At 45.2% G+C, this 22,656-nt stretch overlaps 1 protein-coding gene across 2 annotated transcripts in view; it reads right to left on the bottom strand.

Annotated features, from left to right (window-relative positions):
- Nucleotides 1-7,449: 7,449 nt before the first annotated feature.
- SPMAP2 (sperm microtubule associated protein 2) overlaps nucleotides 7,450-22,656 on the bottom strand; it is a 71,218-nt gene continuing 56,011 nt past the window's right edge. For both annotated transcript variants that reach the window (XM_078669081.1, XM_078669082.1), the window contains exon 7: nucleotides 7,450-10,173. In XM_078669081.1, coding sequence (XP_078525207.1) covers nucleotides 9,926-10,173 — 248 coding nt within the window. In that variant the 3' untranslated portion in view covers nucleotides 7,450-9,925. The remainder of the gene's footprint in view (nucleotides 10,174-22,656) is intronic.

Below are 22,656 nucleotides of genomic sequence, written 5' to 3'. Positions count from 1 at the left end.
AGTGAAGTGTGTGAATGAAGGGTCCAGAATTATTCAAAAAGCTTTGATGGCAGCCAAAACAAGGTGGCTGCAGTGTTCGAGACGCGACGGTGTAGGACTTAAGGGGGCCATAAACATGAGGATAGGGAGAGGATGAAGACAGGGTTTAAAAAGTAACATGTGACATGAACACAATATTGCATCTGTGGTAAAAACAAACAAAAGAGGGCAGTAGGCAACGTGGGTTATACAACTAATGACATTTAAACTGGTCAAAGGCTGTGTCTCCATAATTCTTTTCTGGTTGTTGAAAACCTCACAAAGAAGAAACAAAAAAACAAAAACATGAGTTTCTGCAAAAAAACATGAATTTAGGGAAAGCAACATAGTTGTGATTTAAATTGAGGATATTTGCTCAGGGAGAGGAAAAAAATGACCTTTCTGAGCTATTGTCTGCTGAGCATCATGGGCTAGGTCAGCTTCCACAGTTCTAAAAAGTGCAGGGTTGGTTTAAGAGTGAGAGCAAGCTATTTTACTTTTAATTTTCTTTAAAAATAAAATTCCTACATTTATATTTGAAGTCAAGTGTACTGATGTGGCTTATTGGAATATTGTTTGTCTAAACACTGGAGAGATTGTTGCACAAAAAGGCTAGCTTTCTTTTATGCTTGTTTGGAGTTAAAAATGTTTCTTTTTTAAATGTGGGATCCCACTCATGCAAGGAGATATCCCACCTTGTATGAACTCAGACAGACATGGCGCGATGGATATTAGCATTGCAGGGAACGGGTATTGTGTGTGCTGCTCATGCCACAGGGGAGGAATCAAACCTGTGATCTCATCGCGAGAAGTCTGAGGGCATCTGTAGCTCAGATACTCCTGAGACCAGCAGCCCCTGAAGCTACGTCTAATTTGCTTCAACTAGGAGACCCGCTTCTCTCCTCAAGGGAGCAGGAACTACAGGACATTGGGCCCGATTCACAGAACTAACTTAAGATAAAATCCTAAACTTACTACTTTTGGTATTCCCAGAAGTTAGGATTTTGTCTTAAGTCTGTCTTAAGTCTATCTTAAGACAAACTTAAGACAAAATCCTAACTTCTGTGAATACCAAAAGTAGTAAGTTTAGGATTTTATCTTAAGTTAGTTCTGTGAATCGGACCCAATATGTTTTAGATTCCATGTGCCGTCCACCCTTGACGAGTGTGCTGAGACTGCTACATAAGGGTAGTCACTAGAGAGTCCCCACTGTGGAGTCAATAATGCTTGATTAATGCTGATTAGCGATGGTGAGGTCAGGAGTGGAAGGTTCTTACACGGTGGCGCAGACCACCAGACCATCGCACTGCCAAGACAAGATCTCGCGAGAGGTTCACACAGGGTTTATGGAACACAAAGCAGTCTTCAGATACCCGAGTAGCACAAAACACATATCCCTTAAGCCCAGGACTTCTTGCAACCTTGAGACCTCTCATATTTTTCATTAGGATTGCACATTTCAAGGTTGTGCGGGATGCAACCAATGAAGAGAGGTATTCGGGTTCAGACATTCAAATGCATTACAATTAATTACAAATGACTGTGCTTTTCATGGAAAGATCATTTCCAGAAGAAAAAAGATTTATTTTACTAGTAACACATCACAATTTGGTAAAACGGTTGGTACATGATGAAGAAATAGGTGATCGTATGTGGCGGCTGAAAAGAAGACGCTGCTATCACTGAGACAGCTTGGTGGATAAACGCTACACACAATGAGTAGTAGTAAAAACGCTTATTACTGATCACAAAGGTGTGAGAACCGCTCGCGGCATGTGTCACGAGGATCTTCTGCACTGGACCTGCATTGGATTTGTGGCACCTGCTTCCAGTGGAGGTTAACAATGGATCTCACGAAGACCTGGTGCAAGGAGAGGGACCCTCGTGGGCAAGCGAGAGGGAAAGTCCTCAAGCCTGTCGTCGGCACGAGCCTGGACTGAATACATGATATGGCAGTTCTGGTCTAAGGCAGCATCGATGCTGCACCTCCAATGCATTACACCGTCCTGTGATGAGCTGCGTAGTGTCTCTGAGACAGAAAGATTACTAATACAAGTTCAGGCATCCGTAAAAAAAAGTGATTTGTAATTCATTATAGACAAATCCTACGAAAACTGGCACAGCTTGAAGGCTGTATGTTTAAAACCAAATGTTTGTGAGCCCTTAATCCCAAAATCACATTGTTGTAGCACTACAGAGCTGCTGCTACCATGTAACCCATATCAGGTCTGGATTCAACACAGTGTGAAGGATAATCCACCATTTGTTGTTAACACAGTATGGGAACTGTCTGCCTCAGCAGCCCAGTCCACAATCCTACAACGAGCCTAAAGAGGGCAACCATGACATCCATGATGCTCCTGTGCGTTCTCGTTCGTGACCGGAGACTTATTAAAAGTTTCTAAAACATGGGGACGATATATTTGAATAACCTTTGCTATGAAAAAGATAGCGACAGCCAGATTCAAGAGCAACAAAGATCTGCCAAATCACAGTAAATGGATCAATTCTTGCAAGCTTATGCTGTGTAGCTAATCTACAGCCAAAGTCAATTCGCTGTGTTCGCGTCGCATGCAGTGGAGGATGCTGCTACGAAGGCCTGCAAGGATCTGACATTCCCATCTCACATGCCGTTCAACCGCAGGGACATGTCTTCTGGGGCATCTTCATAATTCCACACCTACGTAAATGTGCATAATTCGATATGCCATAGATAAGCCCGAACGTTGGCTTGCATTGTGAGATTACGAGGGTCACAATAGGACTCTAGGTGAAGACTATACCTTTACTTGCAATGGCTGGACCCAGGCCTTGTGTAGAATCCAGCTGATAAGGCTAGGTCTGCTTCCTTGAGTGAGACCGCACTCAACTCTAATCTCACAGACCCTTGCCTTAACCTTCTTAGTCTTACCTCAAGTTACCATTACTTCATCAACTCTAAAGTACACTTATCTTTTCCTTGTACATTCTTTTCAAAAACCCTTTTATTGAGTATTGACCCACATGAGAAGGGTAGCAGTAACATAGGTATATCAAACGTATGCATTATAATATACTTTACCAAACATAATCGGACACCGACAGTTAAGGAGGAACCGCAAACAAAGCAGCACATATCTCCATTATGCAATACTTCAGTGACCCCAACAGGCTTCCCATATTTCCATAGCTTTCAAGGATGACCCTTTTCCTAGTATATTTTACTTAAGTTACCGCTCAAATTTTACACTTCAGCCCTTCTGCATGTCTAGTTTTCAAAAGAAAGGGTCATAGTTTAAACAATTAGCAATTAGGTTTAGTTCCCTCATTTTGTATTAGCCTATTTTAGGATAGTTCAACAAGATGATAACAATACAGTATACCAATATATATACTTATTAGTGAATGTTCTTCTTTTTTCGAAATAATATATTTTTAATCCTTAGTTTTCAATTATAATGGAGCAAAGTAGGACCTACTATAGTTTTCTTATTATATTTATTAGTTCAGCTTGTGTCCAGTGAGTCTGATAAAGACACTTGACTGACTTTTTTTGTGATTTAACAAGCATTGTTTGGGTTTAGTGTTCCTTTTAGCTTTTTTTCTTGTAATGTTTCTTTCAACATTTATATTTTCTATCATCCTACAGTGTTTGTTTCTTTTTTAAGAATGAAGGCATTATGGCTTTTTTAACAAAATCAATAATTTTTTCTCCTTTGTACAGTTTTGGCCCATACTGATTACAGATTTTTTGGGTTATCAGGAAGTTTATCGTCCTGCTCTTTAAGTGTCTTCTTTGTAGGAAAAGAAGTATTACCTTGATTATAATGTGATTTCATTAGTTGTTCTTAATGGTTTTCGGAGACTGTGATTTTGGATAATGGCTCACGCGCTGGTTTTGTCTTTGGTATACCAAAATTCATTCTGTTGTGTATTTTTCTTAAGTAATTGACCTTTGTATCTTTTCTCCACTGTGGTTCATTTAAGGGGGAATAGGCCCCTTTGTGAATATTGGTGCTAAAAATACTTTCCTTATTGTGTTGATTGTAGTTATTGCATTTATTATTACTGTTTTAATTGGCTTATGCCCATTTGTTTGCATGTTATAAATAATGGTCTGCAGGAAGCAGTGCTTTTGCCCTATAGGATGGTCTGAAACAGAGGTGGAGTTTGTTTTTTGTCATGTCAGGCAAATAATGTAAATTTGAATAACTGTGGCTAGGCAGGTTTTATATGTTCCACCCAGGGGCCATTTTGCATGATTTTTCAGAATTTCTGAATTATTTTGAGTAGCGCAAATTAACTGTGTTTCCTTTAATTTTGTTATCATGTACTATAAAGAGTTCTCTGGGGGCCGTTATTACAGTTTCTCGAATGTTCCGATGTTTTCGGTAGAAGTGGATATTTTTTCATTGTATTTTTCAGTGCGGACTGTTGCCCAATTAGGTATTCTGATATACTTGTGATTAATTTAGTTTTTCAATTTTTCTACTATTTTTACGTCATGGCCTGATTTATAATTTGATTTATTTTAGTGTTACTGTTAGATAGATGACGATAAATTGTGTTCACTATATGGTGGTATTTTGTATCCTTCTGTTATAGCTGCCATTAATTGTAAATGGAGCACATTAACACATGGTCTGTTAGTCTTTTGGGTTTTTCTTTTGATCATTCATAAAACCATAGTAAATTTCCAGGAAATTGGATTACATTAAAAAGTCATATTGTTTTTACTTTAATACATAAAGTGCCTGTTTATTGTATTGTGTTACTCTGTGTAATAACATTTTCTTTTCAAAGTATTAATGTACAAATACTGTTTTCTTAGTTCTGTTGCAATGTCTTTTTTAAGACATACTATTTTATCACTTCTGAACACTCAGGATTTTTGGTGAAAAACTATCTGAAGAGTTAAACAATAACTGTCAAAGACAATAGCTCTCTATTTTTACATTTGTAAGTGCTGTACATTCACATTAATGCACATCCTGTTATACGATTTAAATTGAGCTCACTAGCAACATAGTAACGCTGAAATAGAGGTTGGGTTCACTAGAGTGTTGAACTTGGGTTGCCAAAGTAAAATGGCTTGAATAAAAGTTTGGTTGGGTGGTAAGCACTGCTCATCATATACATTAAACATGGTTTGTATATTTAAGTTAACAAACTATGTAAATAATTGATATTTTTCTTGATAATTTTGGTTTGAATTCAAAAGAGGTCGCAAGTTAAAGGGACTTTCAGAGTTTTACAGCTGTTTACCTTTTTGATGGGGTGCAGCGAATAAACTGGGTACTTTGTTGGTGTTTTGTGTTTATGTAAATCGTTTTATCGGCTAAGTATTTTTTACCCCTAGCCCTTTGCTACAGAAATACCTTGTTCTACTACCTGAAAGCAGGTGAGTAATGCACAACTGGAAAATATATCTAAGCAGCCATTGGCAAAGCCAATAAGTCTGGTTTTGACTGCCTGCCCATTAGCTTGCTAATGCATGTTTTGTTTGTGAATGTTTTTTTGTATGAAAGCACACATTCAATGAAAACAAGCATTATCAAAAAGCCAAACTGTATATTTGTTTTTAAGTGAAAGCACACATTTCACCAGTAGTCTCCGTCTCTGAATGGGGTACTTATTGTACGGATGTGTACTTGTGCACAGCAGAATGCCATCACTCATAGCCAGGGAAGCCAATGGCTGAAGCGAGCGGGCCGTGTGCGCCGTGCTGTGTTATATGGTAGGTAGAGGCAAAATGTGAATGACACAACACTAGACCAATGGATGAAGAGGACTGGCTGAAAGCCCCTATAAGCAAGTATGTGTAATATATGTATATATATATATATATATATATATATATGTATATATATATATATATATATATATATGTATATATATATATATATGTATATATATGTATATATATATATATATATATATATATATATATATATATATACATATATATATATATATATATATATATATATATATATATATATATATATATATATATCCAACAGGCTTGGCTCAAAATTCTCGCGGTCCAATGGCGCTCTCTCCACCGGTGTCGGGCTACAAAGCAGAGCCCTGCTTTTTAAATATTTGCACAAATCCCTTGTAATCAGAGAAAAAGTCCGCACTCACAAGGAGTTTCTTCCCAAATCTTTTCGATTTATTAGTCAAAGTTTCAGCAAAAAAGTTACAAACCAACGCGTTTCGCAACCCACAGTTGCTTGTTCACGGTAAAAGTAACTAGTGTACAGACCCCTCCTATATTTTCGAAGGACCCGCCACAAAATCTGATGCTGATCTCACTTCATGTGCGCCCGCAGGAAATGAGATGGGAGATGTAGTTTATTTAGGTTTTTTTCCCCCATTTCCTTGTTTACCATGAAAACCTGTACATATACGTTTAACGGCCATCGATAAATATATTACCTCATATATTTTGTCAATACTCCAAAGCAGTATATTTCTAAACATTTCCGTATACTTTGCCCCATTTCAATTTGTGACGAATTCAAAAAACTAATCGGAGTTTTCCTTGTAAGCCCTCTGGTGGGCACAGTCATTATTGCATACATTGATCATCATGATAAGATTGCCTCATAAGAAGCTTGAATCACATTTAATCATGCCCTCCGGTGGGCTTAAGGAAAGTAATGCAAATTAAAGGAAAGTTCCATTTTTTAAATAATAATTCAAGGGCAAATAATGATATAATGCAAACAAACACTTTCAATTACTGCGTATTGACTCGTTTGTCTTGTACTATACAAGGCCGTATATAGCAATAGTATTCCCTGTACATTTCATGAATTCAAAAGAAACATTTTTTTCCATTATGACTACATTCAATTATTTACATTTTTCTAAAAAAACCTGATATTTGTTCTGTTGTCTCATTTCTTCGTTCAAAAGTTCATTGTTATAAATCGAAAAGATTTGGGAAGAAACTCCTTGTGAGTGCGGCCTTTTTTCTGATTTCAAGGGATTAGTGCAAATATATATATATATATATATATATATATATATATATTTATTAAAAACAAAAGTTCTTGTCCAGTACGAGACCCAAAAAGCATGAGCACCGGCTTTGCTAACGTAAAGTGCAGGATTCATGCCTTTACAAATATTCTGTGGTTCTCGGATCAGGTGCATTAAACTGTTAAAACTACCTAAGCCGATTCTTGACAGATATTCAGTGGCGTGACCCACTGTCTGACTGTCACACGAGCTGCAATATACTGATAAACTGCAGGAGATTATTAAATATGCTAGTCTAGCGGGGTAGAATTCTTGAGTCTTGCCCACAAGAAGGAAAGAGGTACATACTATTTTCAACCTCCAACTACATATATTTCATATCAGAAAATTAAAACGTTGGAAAAGCCCTAAAGAAACGGCAGGGTTATACATGCTATAAATGTATTAATTCCACTTCTGTTGTTTTATATATATTAAAACTTTTAATACCTGCAACACTCCACTGGAGTGGCAAAGGAAAGTGAGTTACATAGCAGCCCCATAAAAACAGGAATAGAGGTCTCTCAAAGCCTGTTGTGTGGCCAACACTTACAAGCTTTATTGTGTCTTTGAAAAACAGGAACACAGGGCTGCGAATACAGAAAACAAAGACATTATATCAACTCTCATGTTGTTTTCTATCTCCTAAAACCTTTTTGGTGATTTTGTATGCGTTGGACAGATGATGTTGTGCCACGCTAACTGTGATCTTGTAGGGGGTCCCTAGTTTAAGTATTGTTTATACAAAATATGTATGCTTTTATACATTAAAACTCAATCCAAAGGCCTAAGTAACAGCAACAATTGATGAGATAAAAAATGTCACCCAATTCAAAGCATTCTCCACTTAATAACCCGTTTGAGATGAATGATTTAAAACATGAAATAGCCCCTTTTCCCAGGCACTTTCCATTTAGTATGCGCCTCCCAAGAAAAAGCTGACTAGTTTCTGCTGTTTCAAAAACAAATTATGCACATTCAACAGGACAATAAAAACACTTAGTAAGATTTACAAATCATTTAAAGTCTTGCCCTTGATTAAAGATTCAGGTCATGTAACATATTTTGAAAAACCCATAACCTGGGTCATAAGGCAACTATTTTATCAAATGTATCACAACGTTTTCTTTTTATAGGCAGATAGGGACAGAAAACACCTCTCCACTTTCTCAAAAGTATTTCAAACTCTGCAGCGTCGCCAGCACCCCCAGGGCTCCTGCCAGGCGATTGAACTGTCCACATGCTTCTGTGGTCCACCAGTGTTACAGTGTGAATGAGACTTCACTAAGTAGGCGGTAACCACAGCACCTACCCACACTGCCTCTGCCCCTCTGCAAACAGTAGGAATTGGCCAGATGCCAAAACATATTAAAGCACCCCTACAGTCTCTGCAAATGTTCTTTTCGAATACACAACCCTGAAAGACCCCGAAAGACCTACAAATCTGGGACGAACAACAGCGTTGTAAAGAAAGGACAATTCTGCGATGCATAGAATGATTATAGACCCCTCAGGTTCAGCCTTGTATGAAGTCTCCAGGGGAAACATCCATTACAATGCGGGAATTGCATCGCAAAATGCCTTTACATCACGGTCATTACAACGCAAGTCGTTACAACGACTTCCGCTGGATGGCGCTCTAACCTAAGAAGTAGTATGATTTACTATTCCAACACCTTCCCTACTGTACGTAGACTGGAGTTGGAATAGTAAATCATACTATTCCTAAGTCCAGCGCAAGTTGTTGTAACGACTTGCATTGTAACGAAACGCAGTGTAAAATACAGCTTTGTAAATGTATGGGTAGTAACGTCATACATTTGACTCCAGAGTACAGATGGACAGTTACACAGACCACAATGAGACCCGGGTAAGATGTCACCTATTAGGGGTCCTGTTAAAACGGCTGTGTATGTCTGCTCCTGGGTCTTTGTTTCTTTTGTAACAGAGCTCTTTGTTGCCATTTTACCCTGTCTTCAGCCCAGGAGTTCTGGAGGACTTCCTTCATTTGCAGTCTGACTCCGAAGATTCAGCTGAGATTTGAAGGCTGTCCTGCTCTTGCGTGTTAATTTGGCTAAGCCTGACAGAAGTCATCGGTACTACAGATTCACCATGTAAGCATGTGACCAGTGTTAATACCCTGTAAACTCATATATTGTGTTAAACCAGCTGCTCTGTACCCAAACCGGAAGAAGCCGCATCACATGTGCAGGCACTTGGGAATTACAGACATGAAAAGATTGGAACTGTAGTTGCTCATGTGTCTTTGTAAGCATCAAGTCAGATACAGAAGCACTCAAAAGTCAGACTCAGAGTTTAAAGGCCTTTGTTGTGCCTGTGTCTCCTGTCCTGGGCTTCACTGCAAAACGTCCTACCCCTCGGACAACCAACCAGGGGCATCAGTTGTTCTGGAAGCTACAAGCACAGTCTTCACTGGTAAAGGTCATGCCAGATTAAAAATTGTAAGATGCATGTTTATAACAATGTTACTTAAGAAGATAGGGCTTTTTTGGTGACACATAACTGATGGTGATAAACCTCTTTCACACTTCTCAAGTGGGCCCCTGGCTAGTGGTTGGCTTTGACCACAAAATGAGCGGCCGTAAAGGGATGGAAGGTTCTTGAGCCCCATACCTCCTAGGCCGCTACTGAGTAAAGATCAGCTTGTTCAACATTCAGATGGAGTCTTTCTTCATACGATATACAAAAACACTGCTCATGATAGCATGCCTGCACGTCACATGTCCCAGGGAGGTTTAATTCAGATGACAGAAGAGTTAGTAAGCTGAGATTCGGGATCACGCCCGGACTATACCACAAATACACTATTCATGGAACTTTGACCATCTCATCTAGCGTATGGAGGGGCCACGTAGTGGATCTCTTTCTTCGTACGTGTTTAAATCCTTTTTTGTCTTGTTTTGCGGGGGAGTGGGGTGCAGAGCTCAATGATCCGGGGTGATGCCTCAGCATTCCTGGCTCCTTCAGGGATTCGATACGGATCGTAGCCTTCAAACATTGATTTGCGCAACTTGTGCTTGGCCAGTTGGCAGACCCTGTCGGAAGCAAGATGGTTCTTGGCAGGTTGAGGCACCAGCCACTGCACCGGCTTCTGGTGGAGATACTGTGGGTGCTCGGTCTTCGGTACTTTGGAGCCACATGGAAGAGAAAGAGAGCAAACCAGAGTCAGGTTCAACTTGTGAAATTCAATGTCTAAATTCACAGCTATCAAGCAAGTTAGGAACCTTCACAAGAGACTAAGACAATTCAGTTCTTTAAGTAAACAATCCTTCCACCTTTGAAGCAGGAAATTCACCATTCAGAATAAAAAATATTAGTTGTTTCTATTCACACCTCCATTGCAATTATGAGAGCCTCCCCAGTTTTCTACAAAATGTCCCTGAAGTGACAGCCCTTCAGTGTACAACTCAAGATCAGACATGATTCTATGAAAAATGTATCAGTCATCAACCATTGTGTATTTTATTAATAGACCCTTCTTGTGCATTCATTCATTTACTCTGTGTTTGTGATCCACGGATGGAGCTCAGTTACATCTCTTGATTTATTTATTTGTGCAGTTTTATGTAGCGTGTAGCGTGAACATGTCCCAAGGGCAGTAGCACAGTTAACAACACCATAGAACTTTATGGTAGGTAACAAAATGAAAACATAAAGCACAAGTTAGAACAACGCAATGTCAAACTACTAACTGAGGGGGATATAAACCAGGAATTAAAGAGTTTGAGATAGAGGGTACTATACCATCTGAAAACAACTCTTCAGAGCCTTTTGGCTAGATTTCCACTATACAGATACCACATACATGCAGACTGGCAACAGGTCATTACAGAACTGCAATGCGAGGGAGCAGTGGAGCATAAGACACGGAATGATAGCAAGACTACTTTCACAACACAAGAACAAAAATAAACTAAGGGGGGAAAGGCCTGATTATCGGACATATTCATTTCAATGGGCGAAAATGTTAGAAATGTCAGTATGCAGATGGTGCATAAGTCATGGAGTGACACAACTTGGTTATAGAAGTGGGAAACATTCAGGTACATAAAAGAGGACAGTGAACCTTTTGAGAGGTCCGATTGAGGTGCAGGAGTGAGGGAAGGCAGAAATACTGGGAGAAGCTCCTATTAGGAGATTTAAAAGGAAGAGAAGGTGAGGTGATGAAATGACTTACTGAGTTAGTTAAGGCCTGTGACAGTATCTTTGGGAAAGTAGGAGTTTGGGCTGTTTCTTAAACAAAACTATGGATTGAATAGTGTACACAGCAGGAGGGGGTGGGTTTAAATTCTAGTCACACTGCCCGAGAGGGACTGAGCCATCAAGCACTGTTTTTTAATGTAGGGTGTTCTAAGAGAAGCATATCTGCACTGCAAAGAAGGGCAGCTTGTTAGTCAGGTAGTGAGGAGTACCAGAGTGGATAAACTTATGTGTGATGCAAGCAGTCCAGCATACGGATCTAACCTCGATAGGGATCTATAAAAGCATACATAAAAGAGGTGAAATATGATCACATTTACAACTTCCAGCAAAATGAAGGAGCCACTGAAAGCAGGATTGCCTTCAGAGGGACAAGGTGACCTTCAGGTCCGCCTGTCAGCATGGATTCCAGTCGGCAATTAATAGCGCCAGGGACTGGACTAAGACCTTGAGGTCTTGATTTGAGATGAAGTGATGGATTCCACACAAAAGCCTCAGTTTGAACCATACACTCTTTGCATGGAGTTCATTTGAGGTTGGACGTCAAGTATTTTGTCCAAAGAGACAACCAGTGATTTTGCACTATCAATGAAAGTAGGTTTGTGTTTAGGCATGCCTCTTTTTGCATGATCGCCTCCACAATTTTGGACTGATGCTGCTGTTTTTTTTTTTTTGTGTAAACTTTTTTATTTGCATTTTTTCCATATTTCAACAAAATAGACAAGTCATCATTGGTCAACATTTCCCGACCTCCAGCCCCCCCCCCCGCCCCTCCCCCCCCCCGGCCACACCATTAAAAAAAACAATATTTCACTATTCTTCCCTCCCCTAGCCTGTAAACGCGTCTGCGATCCTACCGGTCTCTGTTCGGCCGCAGGGCCCTGGCTCCCTCTGGACTGTGTCTGTCTTTGCCACCCCCCTCCTTTCTCACAGCCCCCAATCAAGACCACGATATTTCCTCCATTTACTCCAAACTCTGCCAAATTTTTTAGGACAGCCCCTTGCTTTGTACGTGACCCTTTCAGCTGCATATAGAGGTCTAGGCCTCTCCTCCATTCCTCAAGCTGCGGTATCGTAGCTGCTCCCCAGTACTTTGCCACATCCCTTTTAGCCACCACCAGGGCCAACACCAGGAAGAGCACCAGCGGGCGGTTAAGATCTATATCATTGGTCATACCTAGCAGGACTAATTTCGGGTCAGTAGGCAGGGATGTTTCCAGGACTTCACCCAGTTCTTTCAGAATCCCCTCCCAGTAGATCTGTATCCCCGGACACGACCAAAGTGTATGGTAGAAGTCTCCTCCCTCTTGGCCACACCTCAAGCAGTTTGTATCACCTATCTTTCCCATTCTATGTAGGCATACCCTATCGAAATAGGTCCTGTGTAGGACATTAAACTGTATGAGCCTCAACCGGGATTTAATTGTTACCTCTCTACGGTGCATAAGGACAGTGTTCCAGTCGACTTCGTCCATTTCTCCCACTTCACTTTCCCATTTGCTGCGAAGAGCTCCCATGCCATCCGGCATGTTATTCATAAGGGTCCGGTATGTCAGTGACACCGCTCTCTCCGGTATCTGCTCCTGCAGTAGACGGCCCTCTAAGGGTGCGTATTCAGCGAGTGTATCTCCTGGGATCCCTTCAGCCTGCCATGCATGTCTCAGTTGGGCGTATTTCAGATATTGCGTGGGGAGAAGGCCAAACTCCGCTCTCAGGGCTGGGAATGACTTCAATGTCCCTTTTGCGATTACGTCACCTAGGGTCGAGATTCCGATGTCGTCCCATCCCTTGAACCCCTTCAATTTATTCAGCTCTCGCATCCACGCACAATGCCATATGGGTGTCTGCCTGGTGTGTTTCTTCTCCCAACTTATGATCCTATTTGCCCTGTTCCAAAGCACTAATGTGAGCCTTGTGGCAGGTAGCAGCCTTCCCTTCCCTTTGCCTCCATATAAATAGTGATTATATGTGTGGGTACCCATCACATGCCTCTCCAATGCATACATGGGGTGTGTCGTCGGGGCATGAAACCAATCGTTGATGACTACCAGGTGCTCTGCCCAGTAGTAGGCCTCCGTGTTTGGGAGCGAGATCCCCCCACTGTATTGGTGTCTCTGTAGGGTTGCCAGTGCTACCCTAGGTTGCTTGCTAAGCCAGAGGTACGTGCGAACTTCTGAGTTGATGTTCCTAAATACCCTGCGAGGGAGGGGGTAATATTCGTTTTGAAACGCGTATAGTAGCTTGGGTAGCGTCAACATTTTAAACATGGCCGCTCGGCCTAGTAATGTGAGAGGTGGAGTCCGCCATCTATTCGCATCGGCCACGAAGTTCCGTAGAATCCGTCCGACATTCTTGTCATATGAGGCGCGCACATCTAGTGTCATGAATACTCCAAGGTATGTAAAGCCATCCGTCGTTGTTAGCAACCTGTCTGGGAGATTCGTCCATTGTTCTCGGCCTCTAGGGTCGTATAGGACTAATTTGTGCCAGTTTATCCTATAGCCCGCGTACGCCCCGTATCTCTCCAGCTCAGAGAAGAGCACTGGTATCGTCGTGTTGGGGTGCGTAATGTATAGGAGGACATCGTCTGCGTATAGGGAGATCTTTTCTTCTGTGGTATCTAGTGGTCTCAACCGAAATCCCCTAATGCCCGGATGCTGTCGGACAGCGGCCGCAAGCACCTCAATTGTCAGCGTGAAGAGCAGGGGGGGACAGGGGACATCCCTGCCTTGTTCCCCTCCACGCTGGGAAGTCCCAGGATAGGATCCCGTTTACTTTGACCCTGGCCCTCGGGTCTGTGTAGAGCAGCTGTACCTATTGCCTGAAGTTTGGGCCAAAGCCCAGCCTTAACATAACTCTCTCTAGAAAGGGCCAGTGGACTGCATCAAACGCTTTCTCTGCGTCCAGTGACAGGAACCAATGAGGGTCCTGCCTCCTGCTCACCTCCTGCAGCCAGTTATGGGACCGTCTGAGATTGAATTTAGTGGCCCTTCCCGGGAAGAACCCCGTTTGGTCCAGGTGGATCAAATCTGGGATCACCCTCCGTAGTCTAAGTGCCAGCACCGTCGCCAAGAGTTTCACCTCTATATTAAGTAAAGAAATAGGACGGTAGGACGATCATTCCTCCGGCGGCTTACCGTCCTTAACCCCTTCGACGCTGATGACGAGCTGGGCTCGTCATGAGGTAGCCTCCTCGCACGCTCATGACGAGCCCAGCTCGTCATGTAAAGTGCGAATCCCTAAAACCCAGCGTACGGGCGGAAATCCTACCGCACGCATGCGGTTAAACACCGGGATGATCGTGGCCATGCGCAGGTCCGGAGGGAGTACCCCATCTTGCAGTGCCCCTTTGAAGAGCCCCAGTAGGTGTCGCGCTACCAGGTCAGCCGTTTTTTTTGAAGAATTCTGCCGGGAACCCATTTGGGCCAGGGGCCTTCCCAGATCGTAGTTTAGCCAGTGCCTGCGTGACTTCGTCAAGTGTAATGGGTGCCTCCAAGTCTTGGAGGTCTGCGTCCGCCAGTGTCGGGAGATCAAGATGCTCCATATAGTTCAGGGCATCCTCTCGTGTCCCTAGCTCTCTGGCCTCATAGAATTCTCAATAGTGTTCGGCGAACGTATCTGCGATCTGGGCGTCCGATCTTATTAAGTTCCCTTGAGTGTCACGCACTTGTTCGATCCATCTGGCGTCCCTCTCCCTCCTGCTCAACCATGCCAGCAGTTTGCCCGATTTATCTCCCACGTCATACAGGCGGTGAAATGTTGCCAGTGCTTGCGTCTTAGCCTCACCCGTTGCTATCTCCCTGTATTGGCTTTGGGAATCTATCAGCTGACGTAGGATCCCTGTAGCTTTAGTATCCTAATATGCCCTTTCTAGCTCTAAAATTTTGGCTTCCAGGGTCTCGAGCTCTCTCTGGACTTCCCGGTTCGCTTCTGCCAGCCTAGATTGGGCCCTGTCTCTCAGGACCGCTTTAAAAGCCTCCCACAGTATCACTTTGGATGTTACTGAGCCCTCATTGTCCGCTATGCGGACTTTGACATCTGCTCTGATACCCTTCAAGACTTTTGGGTTTTGTAAGTCCCAGGCTGAGAGCCTCCAGGCCCCCCCTCTCTGGGTCCGTTGTCCCACCCTGACCATGAGCGGGGAGTGGTCCGATATCCCCCTGGCTTTGTATTCGGCTGTGTCCTCTCTCGATATCACGTGCCTGGCAAGGAATACGTAGTCTAGTCTAGATTGGACCTTATGAGCGTTGGAAAAGAAGGAATAGGCTCTATCGTCTGGGTGTAGCCATCTCCAAACATCTGTGAGCCCGATAATGTTGACCATGTTAGAGAGGGCTGTAGGGGTTTGGTCTCTGGTCCTATCACCCGTTCTATCGAGGGTCTGGGCCATCACGTCGTTAAAATCCCCCCGCCAGTATCTGCATAGTGTCGGATGAATTAAAGAGGACCTCCGTCACTCCTGCCAGTGTAGCTGCCTGTAGTTTAGGGGGTGCGTATGCCGATATGATTGTGTAGTCCTTCCGTCTCCAGGTGCCCCTCACCCCCACATACGTTCCCTGCGGGTCTGTCCAGGTCCGTCCCACTCGGAACGTTCGAGTTTTCCTAATCAGTATTGCCACCCCCGCGAGCCTTTGGTAAATCCCGCATGTGCCAGTACCTTGTATTGCCCCCTTGCTAAGTAATTGCAGGTGCTACCCATAAGATGTGTTTCTTGTAATAGTATGATGTCTGGACCTGCCCGTGTGATGTATGCGTTCACTAGGCCCCGTTTGATCTTACTGCCCAGACCATTCACATTCCATGTCAGTATTGAGAGCCCCTCTGGACTCTGATGTTCCACGGGTCTATCCGACATCCTGCCATGTTCTGCTGTGGCTGGTGTTCTGGCCCCCCAGGAGTGGGGTGTCCTGTACTTCGGCATATGTGACCTTTCTGACATGTCCCAATCCCTCACCCTCCCCCCATTCAGCGCCCTCTCCCCCTCCCGCTTTTCCATCTCGTCCCCCAACTACCCCAACCTGGGAACTTGCGTAACTGCCACCCCCCATCCTTGTAGTCGCATGTAAACACATTTACTCGCCCTCAGCTTAGAACAAATCTCACTCCCCGTCGCACCCCCCACGCCACCTCCCTCCCCCTTAAGCCCCATCATCCACATAGACTTAGAATCTAGAACTGACCGACGGAGAAGGTCTGTCGCCCTCCCCCGAGTTACCCCCTTCAAACCAAGATTAACTGCCTAAGTGGAAACATTAACCTCTCTCCCACCCAAGCTTCGCAGAAGTGCATAAGAATAATACGTAACAGTCAACAGTTAAAAGAGGGTGGTTATAACTTGCGTGCAGCCCGGTTATGAGCTGGAATCTCTGTCGCCCTTGTTGTTCCAAATCAGGAGTGTGAGTCCTGGGTATCGTTCTGCGTGCTCCCAGTTTGTTGAGCTTTGTCCTGCTCCATCTCGTGGATTGCTACTACCAAAGGATGCAGAGATGGTGCGTCTGTTGCCTCATCACCGGAGATTTGACCCTCCATTTCTTCCTCTCCTTCGGAGCGTGCCGTCTTCTCTAAGCAACGGAATCTGGACCCCGCCGTACCTTCTGCACCCAATGAGGCCGAGTCCCGCCTCTGTCTGCCTGCCGTTTCCCGTGGGGGATATGGCGTAGTTTGCAGGTGTCTGCCATTTCTTAAGCCTCTCCGCCTTTGAGTCTTTGGCTGTCCCCACTGTGGTCCGCCAGCGGGAGGTGTTGTTGTCGCCATGCGCTTTTCGCCTTCCGTCCTCTGTGATGCAGGACGTTCTTCCAGCCATTGCCATGCATCCTCCGGGTGCGTGAAAAAGTATTTCTTCTCTTTGTAGATCACTTTTAGTTTCGCTGGGAAGAGCAACATATATTGAACATGTAGTTCTCTCAGCTTGGCCTTCACTGGATCAAACGAGCGCCTCTGTTTTTGCACGTCTTGGCTGTAGTCTGGGAATATCATAATCTGGCCATTCTCAAGACGTATCTCCCCTAGTTTCCTAGATTCCCTCAGTAGCAGGTCTCGGTCAGCAAAGTTCAGAAATCTTGCAATGACTGGTCGCGGCCTTGCCCCCACCGGCGGTTTCGCTAGCAGTGCGCGGTGGGCTCGTTCAATCAGGAAGCAATTAGAGAACTGCGTAGTCGGGAAAGTTTTCTGTATCCAAGAGTGTAGGAACGCCGCCATGTCATCCCTTTCGAGTCCTTCCCTAAAGCCCACAAAGCGCAGGTTATTGCGGCAGGCCCTATTTTCAGCGTCATCCACCTTCCATTGTAGTTGGAGGTGTGATGCCTGCAGTTCCGCCATGTCTTTCTAGAGGCTAGAGAGGGAGTCCTCCGTCTCACCTACCCTTGTCTCCACCATAGTCACCCTCTCCGTCAGGTTGCGGAAGTCTTGTCTTAGTAGTGTGACTTCTGAGCCCACTTCTCCGATTTTTACTTCTAGTGCCGCTCGGGACGCCTGTATATCCTCCCTTAATGCTTTTATGGCTCCCAGCAGGTGTTCCGTGTCCGAGCGTGGGCCTGGGGGGCAGTCCCCGCAGGGTTTTGGGTCGCGGCATATCGGTCCATCGTCTCCTGACGTGGCGTTCTAGTGGGCGTGTCTTTATTTCCCATTCTGTGTTCCCCTAGCAGCGTAGCCTTTGCGTCTGTTCCGTATTTGCGTCTGCTGTCTCCGCTTCCACAGAGGCTCACTCCCTAACTGCGGGTCTAGCACTATGCCGGCGAGCCCTCTTTGGCTCCTGTGGCGTAAGTCGCCAGTCTAGCTTTGCGGCTTGTTCCTGCGGCGTCTCCCCGTGCGTCTCCTTCGAATCTATAGGCAGTCCTCTTTGGTCTCCTTCGGTAGGCCGCCCGGGAGATGTAGGCCCCTATCTCCCCTGATTGCCTCTCCCTGTCCTTCTGCGGTTGTTGCCAGCTGTCACCCGGGCGGGCCCCCCGATTCCGTACGGCTGTTCTGCTTGCCGTTTATTTGTAACCCCTCCCCCCCCCGGGTGCGACCCTACCACTCCCGTGATCCCGCTGGGCCTCTCTGTGATGTCTCTTCAGGGTGCGGGCCAGGGCCAGTGGCGCTCGCCTTCTTCTCCGTGTCTCCCTGTCTCAGTGCCTCTAGGCCCGGCCTCTGGACCTGTGTGGTCTCTGTCCCGTGGTGTCCTGGAGGTGCGCCGCTTGCCTTCAATGAGCGGGCTGCCTGTTCCCACCTAGGCGCTTCCCTGCAGCTATGTCCGGTGTGTCCGTAGGATGTTTACCAGGGCCAGGGATGTCCGTGGCCTCTCTCAGGGGCACTGTCTCCGGGCCTTCAGTCCCGTCCTCAAGGTCTGGCCGCGCGGTGCCCCCGGGGTGCTCTGCCGGGTCCGAGGGTGCCCGGCTTCCTTCCCCCGCTGCGGCGTCTCGGGCCGCAGTTGCTGGCGTGGCCACCGATGATTGTTATGGGTCAGGCCGGGCCGCTCACCTTCGCTTCGGCATTGCGCTGCTTCGGGGTGTCTTGGCCTGGCCGTATGTTCTGGCTGTTTCGGGGCTGCACGGTGCCCCCGGGGCGCCACTTCAGGCTCCGGTTCTTTTTTCCCCTTTTTTCGGCTTTCTGGTCCCCTCTACTTCGTCGCCGGGGCACCGCCTCTCTGCGCTGCTGGGTGGTACGGCCAGTCTCCTGCGGTGCACGCCTCCCGGTAGCTTGTCTCGGCCTGGGCTCACTCCCGGCTCGTTATTGTCCTGCCGCCATCTTGTGCCCGCCTGCAGTGCTGGGGTCGGGGCCGCCGTACTCTCAATTCCGCTGTCTTGTAGCTCCGGTGACGGTCCCTGAATGGTGTCTGGACTTTCCGCTATCTTTTAGTTACTAGATCGGGACTTTGCAGGCGATATTGACGACGGATTTCGATCAGCTCTCCGGAGCTGCGGAGGTGTGTGTCCTATCCGGCCATGCTGTTGGCCACGCCCGATGCTGCTGGTTTTTGACTCTGAGAGTGGACTGAGGCCTGCTAATCAGACCTCAGTGCCAGTGTTCTAAACCATTACAAAAGGTATGGTGAATTGACCACCCTCAATTGGCACAGACTGACTTACTTATACGTCTCCAGTTTATGGTGTCCAGGGTACCCAGGACACATAAGACAGAGTGTCCACCCAGGGCTACAGCCCTGGTTGTGCCACCCTGTGTGTGATAAAGTACAAAATAGCTCCGAGCCTGCCACTACAGCCCGCAAGAGCAGTTTAAAACTGTTAGTTCGACTTTGCCATTTCAACCAATGGCAAAACCCCCACTTCCCTTAACAATATACTTAAGTCTCCTCTAAAGGAGCCCTAAGATAGGGGGCTGTATATTATTACGTAGGACTTATATCCTTAATATGCTCAAACAGCAAACCCTCCAAATTGTTATTTTTGCTGTTGAAGAGTTGGTAGCCTCATTGGCTAACACAGAGTTACCGGCTGACCCTGCAGCCTGGCTATCTTTTGAATGGGACTACTAAATGTGTACTCCGAGGTATCAAACTAATCATGACAATAAACCCAAATTGCTGCCAAAGTCTAATTTAATGTCACTTTTAAGGAAAGACAGCTTATATGAAGTTGTCACTCTGTGCCCAGTTTGTCCAATGCCTTTACACAGCTGTTAGCCACCAGACAGTCTTCTGCCCTCCCGGGGAGTCATGTGAATGAATTCCAGGCTCAGGAACAATAGAAGCCTGCTACAGGGAGAGGTGTAACCTCCCCCTCTCAGGAAGCTACTCAGGGCGTTGACGCAAAAGTCGAGCTTCAAAGATGAGGCTGCCTTTAGTTGACAAATGGTGATCACACTCCTGAAGGGTTGCCCCTTTGTTCAGGTAGACAGGCTGACCAAAATCAGTAGCCACACCTCTAGGGTGAGCTAACAAGCTCCTAACATCCAAGTAAGGGTTCAGACCATTTTGGAATGGGCAGAATAGTGCACCCTGAGATTGCTAGATACCATACATAGCCGGAGGTCGTCACAGGCTAGTGACTGCATCATCCCCCCAGAGCACCTTCTGGCCATACATATGGCACTCCTGGAACCCTGAACCTCAGATCACTATGGAACTGAAGAAAGGACCAAAGAAGAACTGCCCTGCTGACCCCTGGACTTGGCAAGGAGAAGCTGCACCGTGGGCTAGACTGCACCTGCCGCACCTTTGACTAGCGAAGAGGAGACTGTGCCTGTAGCTCCTGGCTTGAGGAAAAGTCACTTCCAAGTCCCAGACAAAAGAAGTGATGTCAAGGATCAATCGACTAATCCCCTGGAACCAGTACCCGGGCCATCAAAGCTGAAGTAACCCAACTCTGGAAATTTGTAGCCATTTCTAGAGAATTGCGCTGAACGCCCCAAGAGAACGATCCTCGATGGCCCAAAGTTACACCTGAGTCTGCCGGACCCGAGAGTATCATCTGAGTTCCGCTTGGTCACCCAAGAGGGACACTAGCCTCCACCAAAGGATAACCCTGGACCCACTGTGGACGGGTACTAGCAGCCCAGCAGCACCTGGACTTCTACTGGCTCAAAGAGGACTTTGAGGGACCCAACCTCCGTAGCCAAAGTCGTACCACCTGACTCGTGGGCCGAGGAGTAACTGCAAGGGCAGCCCTATCGACCGCACAGCACCCAGAGCATCCTAGGCATCAGGAATCAGGACCACTCCATTAACGTCTCTGGCGGTTGTGATGTAAAGTTCAGAACTGGACTGGAGAACGCTTTGGTGACCAGGTAACTGTCCAAATACTCCTTAGTGGCTCCCCCTTGACCTTCTCCCTGCTAGATTGTGTTGCCCCAGTCAGGCCGGAGTAGTCAAACACAGCTCTTTCAAACTTTTCAAACGTTTCTGAACTTTACGGTTACCAATGCTTGTTTGTGACTTAAATTATTGAGATTTAAATTTACTTTTAAAGTCTATATCTCTGGAACCCTCTGGTGGATTCTGTCCATCTTAGATACTAAAAATTCATTAAAATATAATCTATTTTTATAAATTGGTGTCGGATTTCGTGCATGTTGTGTGACTTTCTTATTTTGTTGTTTCGTGCTTCTAAATGCTTTATACTAGTTCCTTTGTTTAAGCCTTGTTGCTCAAAACCACAGCTACCCAGCATTGAACTAAAGTTTTTTAAAACGACCTTGACTGGACCCAAGATCGTTTTTGCAAGTGTATTACACGGTAAGGTCGCACAACCTAACTATATAATACATCCAAATTCTCCCAATTTGTAATAAAAAATATTAAAAGAATCAACCCATGATTGAACTGTCATGCTAGAATAAGTCAGTGAAATGAAGAGAAACGTGGTCCTTGAAGGGTTCAGCAACATATGGTGGGTAGTCATGCATTCTTGTTCGTCTGTTAGTATTAGGGCTAGGATCCGGGCACTTTTGGTATAGGAGATCTTAGGAGAGAGATGTGTATCATCACCTTAGTGGTGACAAACAATTCCTGAGATCTTGAGTAAGGCTCCAAGATGTTCTATATGGAGAGTAAAGAGAGAAGAGCTGGGGCCAAGATAGAGCATTGAAAAACACTCAGTGACAAGGGAACTGAAATTTAGAAGAATCAAACCAGTTCAGGATTTTGCCATCTATGCCCACATATGTTATGTTAAATGTCTCTTGTATAGTGTTTAATTACCAACTGTCTCTTAGCGCTTGTATGAAAGTTCCAGCCTAACACCAGTAATTATTTGTCATAATGCCCATTCGATCAAAGCTCATCTTGACCAAAGGCCTACTTGAACAAAAAAGTTTTCAGTTTCTTCTGGAATGGAAGAATAGTTTCCCCTCTCAAACTTTCTGGCAGTCTGTTCCACAACTGAGGTATCAATACTTCGAAAGCCCGTCCACCCACAATCGATTTGTCAAATCATGGGCAGGTCAACAAGTGTGCCTCGGACGACCGTAGGTATCGTCCCGGGAACATATCTCCTTAGACGGTCCTTAATAAAAATTGGTACCGTCCCATACAGGGTTTTATGTGCAATACATAAGCCCTTGATCCTGATCCGCTGCTTGACTGGAAGCCAATGCAATTGTTGCAGCAATGATGCAGCATGTGACCTCCTTGGAAGCTTGAGTATTAATCTTGCAGCATCATTCCTGACTAGTTGGAGCTTGCCCAGCAAATTGTCTGGAAGCCCAATTTATAGTGCATTTCTATAGTCCAGTCATGACACAATCAGTGCCACCACCACGATTTGCATCGTCGAGAAAGATAGAAGGGGCACCAATTTCTGATGGTGTCTCGGTAGGCCCATGCAGTTTCCTACCACTGACGTCACCTGCCTATCACCTTTATGAAGAACGGGAGGTGTTTGAACACATTGGTGGATTCCTCAGATCAAAAGAGGTTTGCATTCTCTACAGCAGTGTCTTATCAAGTAGTGGCAGCTCGCCCTTTTACTCCGC

The sequence above is a fragment of the Lissotriton helveticus genome, chromosome 12 (genome assembly GCF_964261635.1).
Source record: "Lissotriton helveticus chromosome 12, aLisHel1.1, whole genome shotgun sequence".
NCBI classification, from domain to species: domain Eukaryota; kingdom Metazoa; phylum Chordata; class Amphibia; order Caudata; family Salamandridae; genus Lissotriton; species Lissotriton helveticus.
This window is presented reverse-complemented; position numbering and strand designations above follow the sequence as displayed.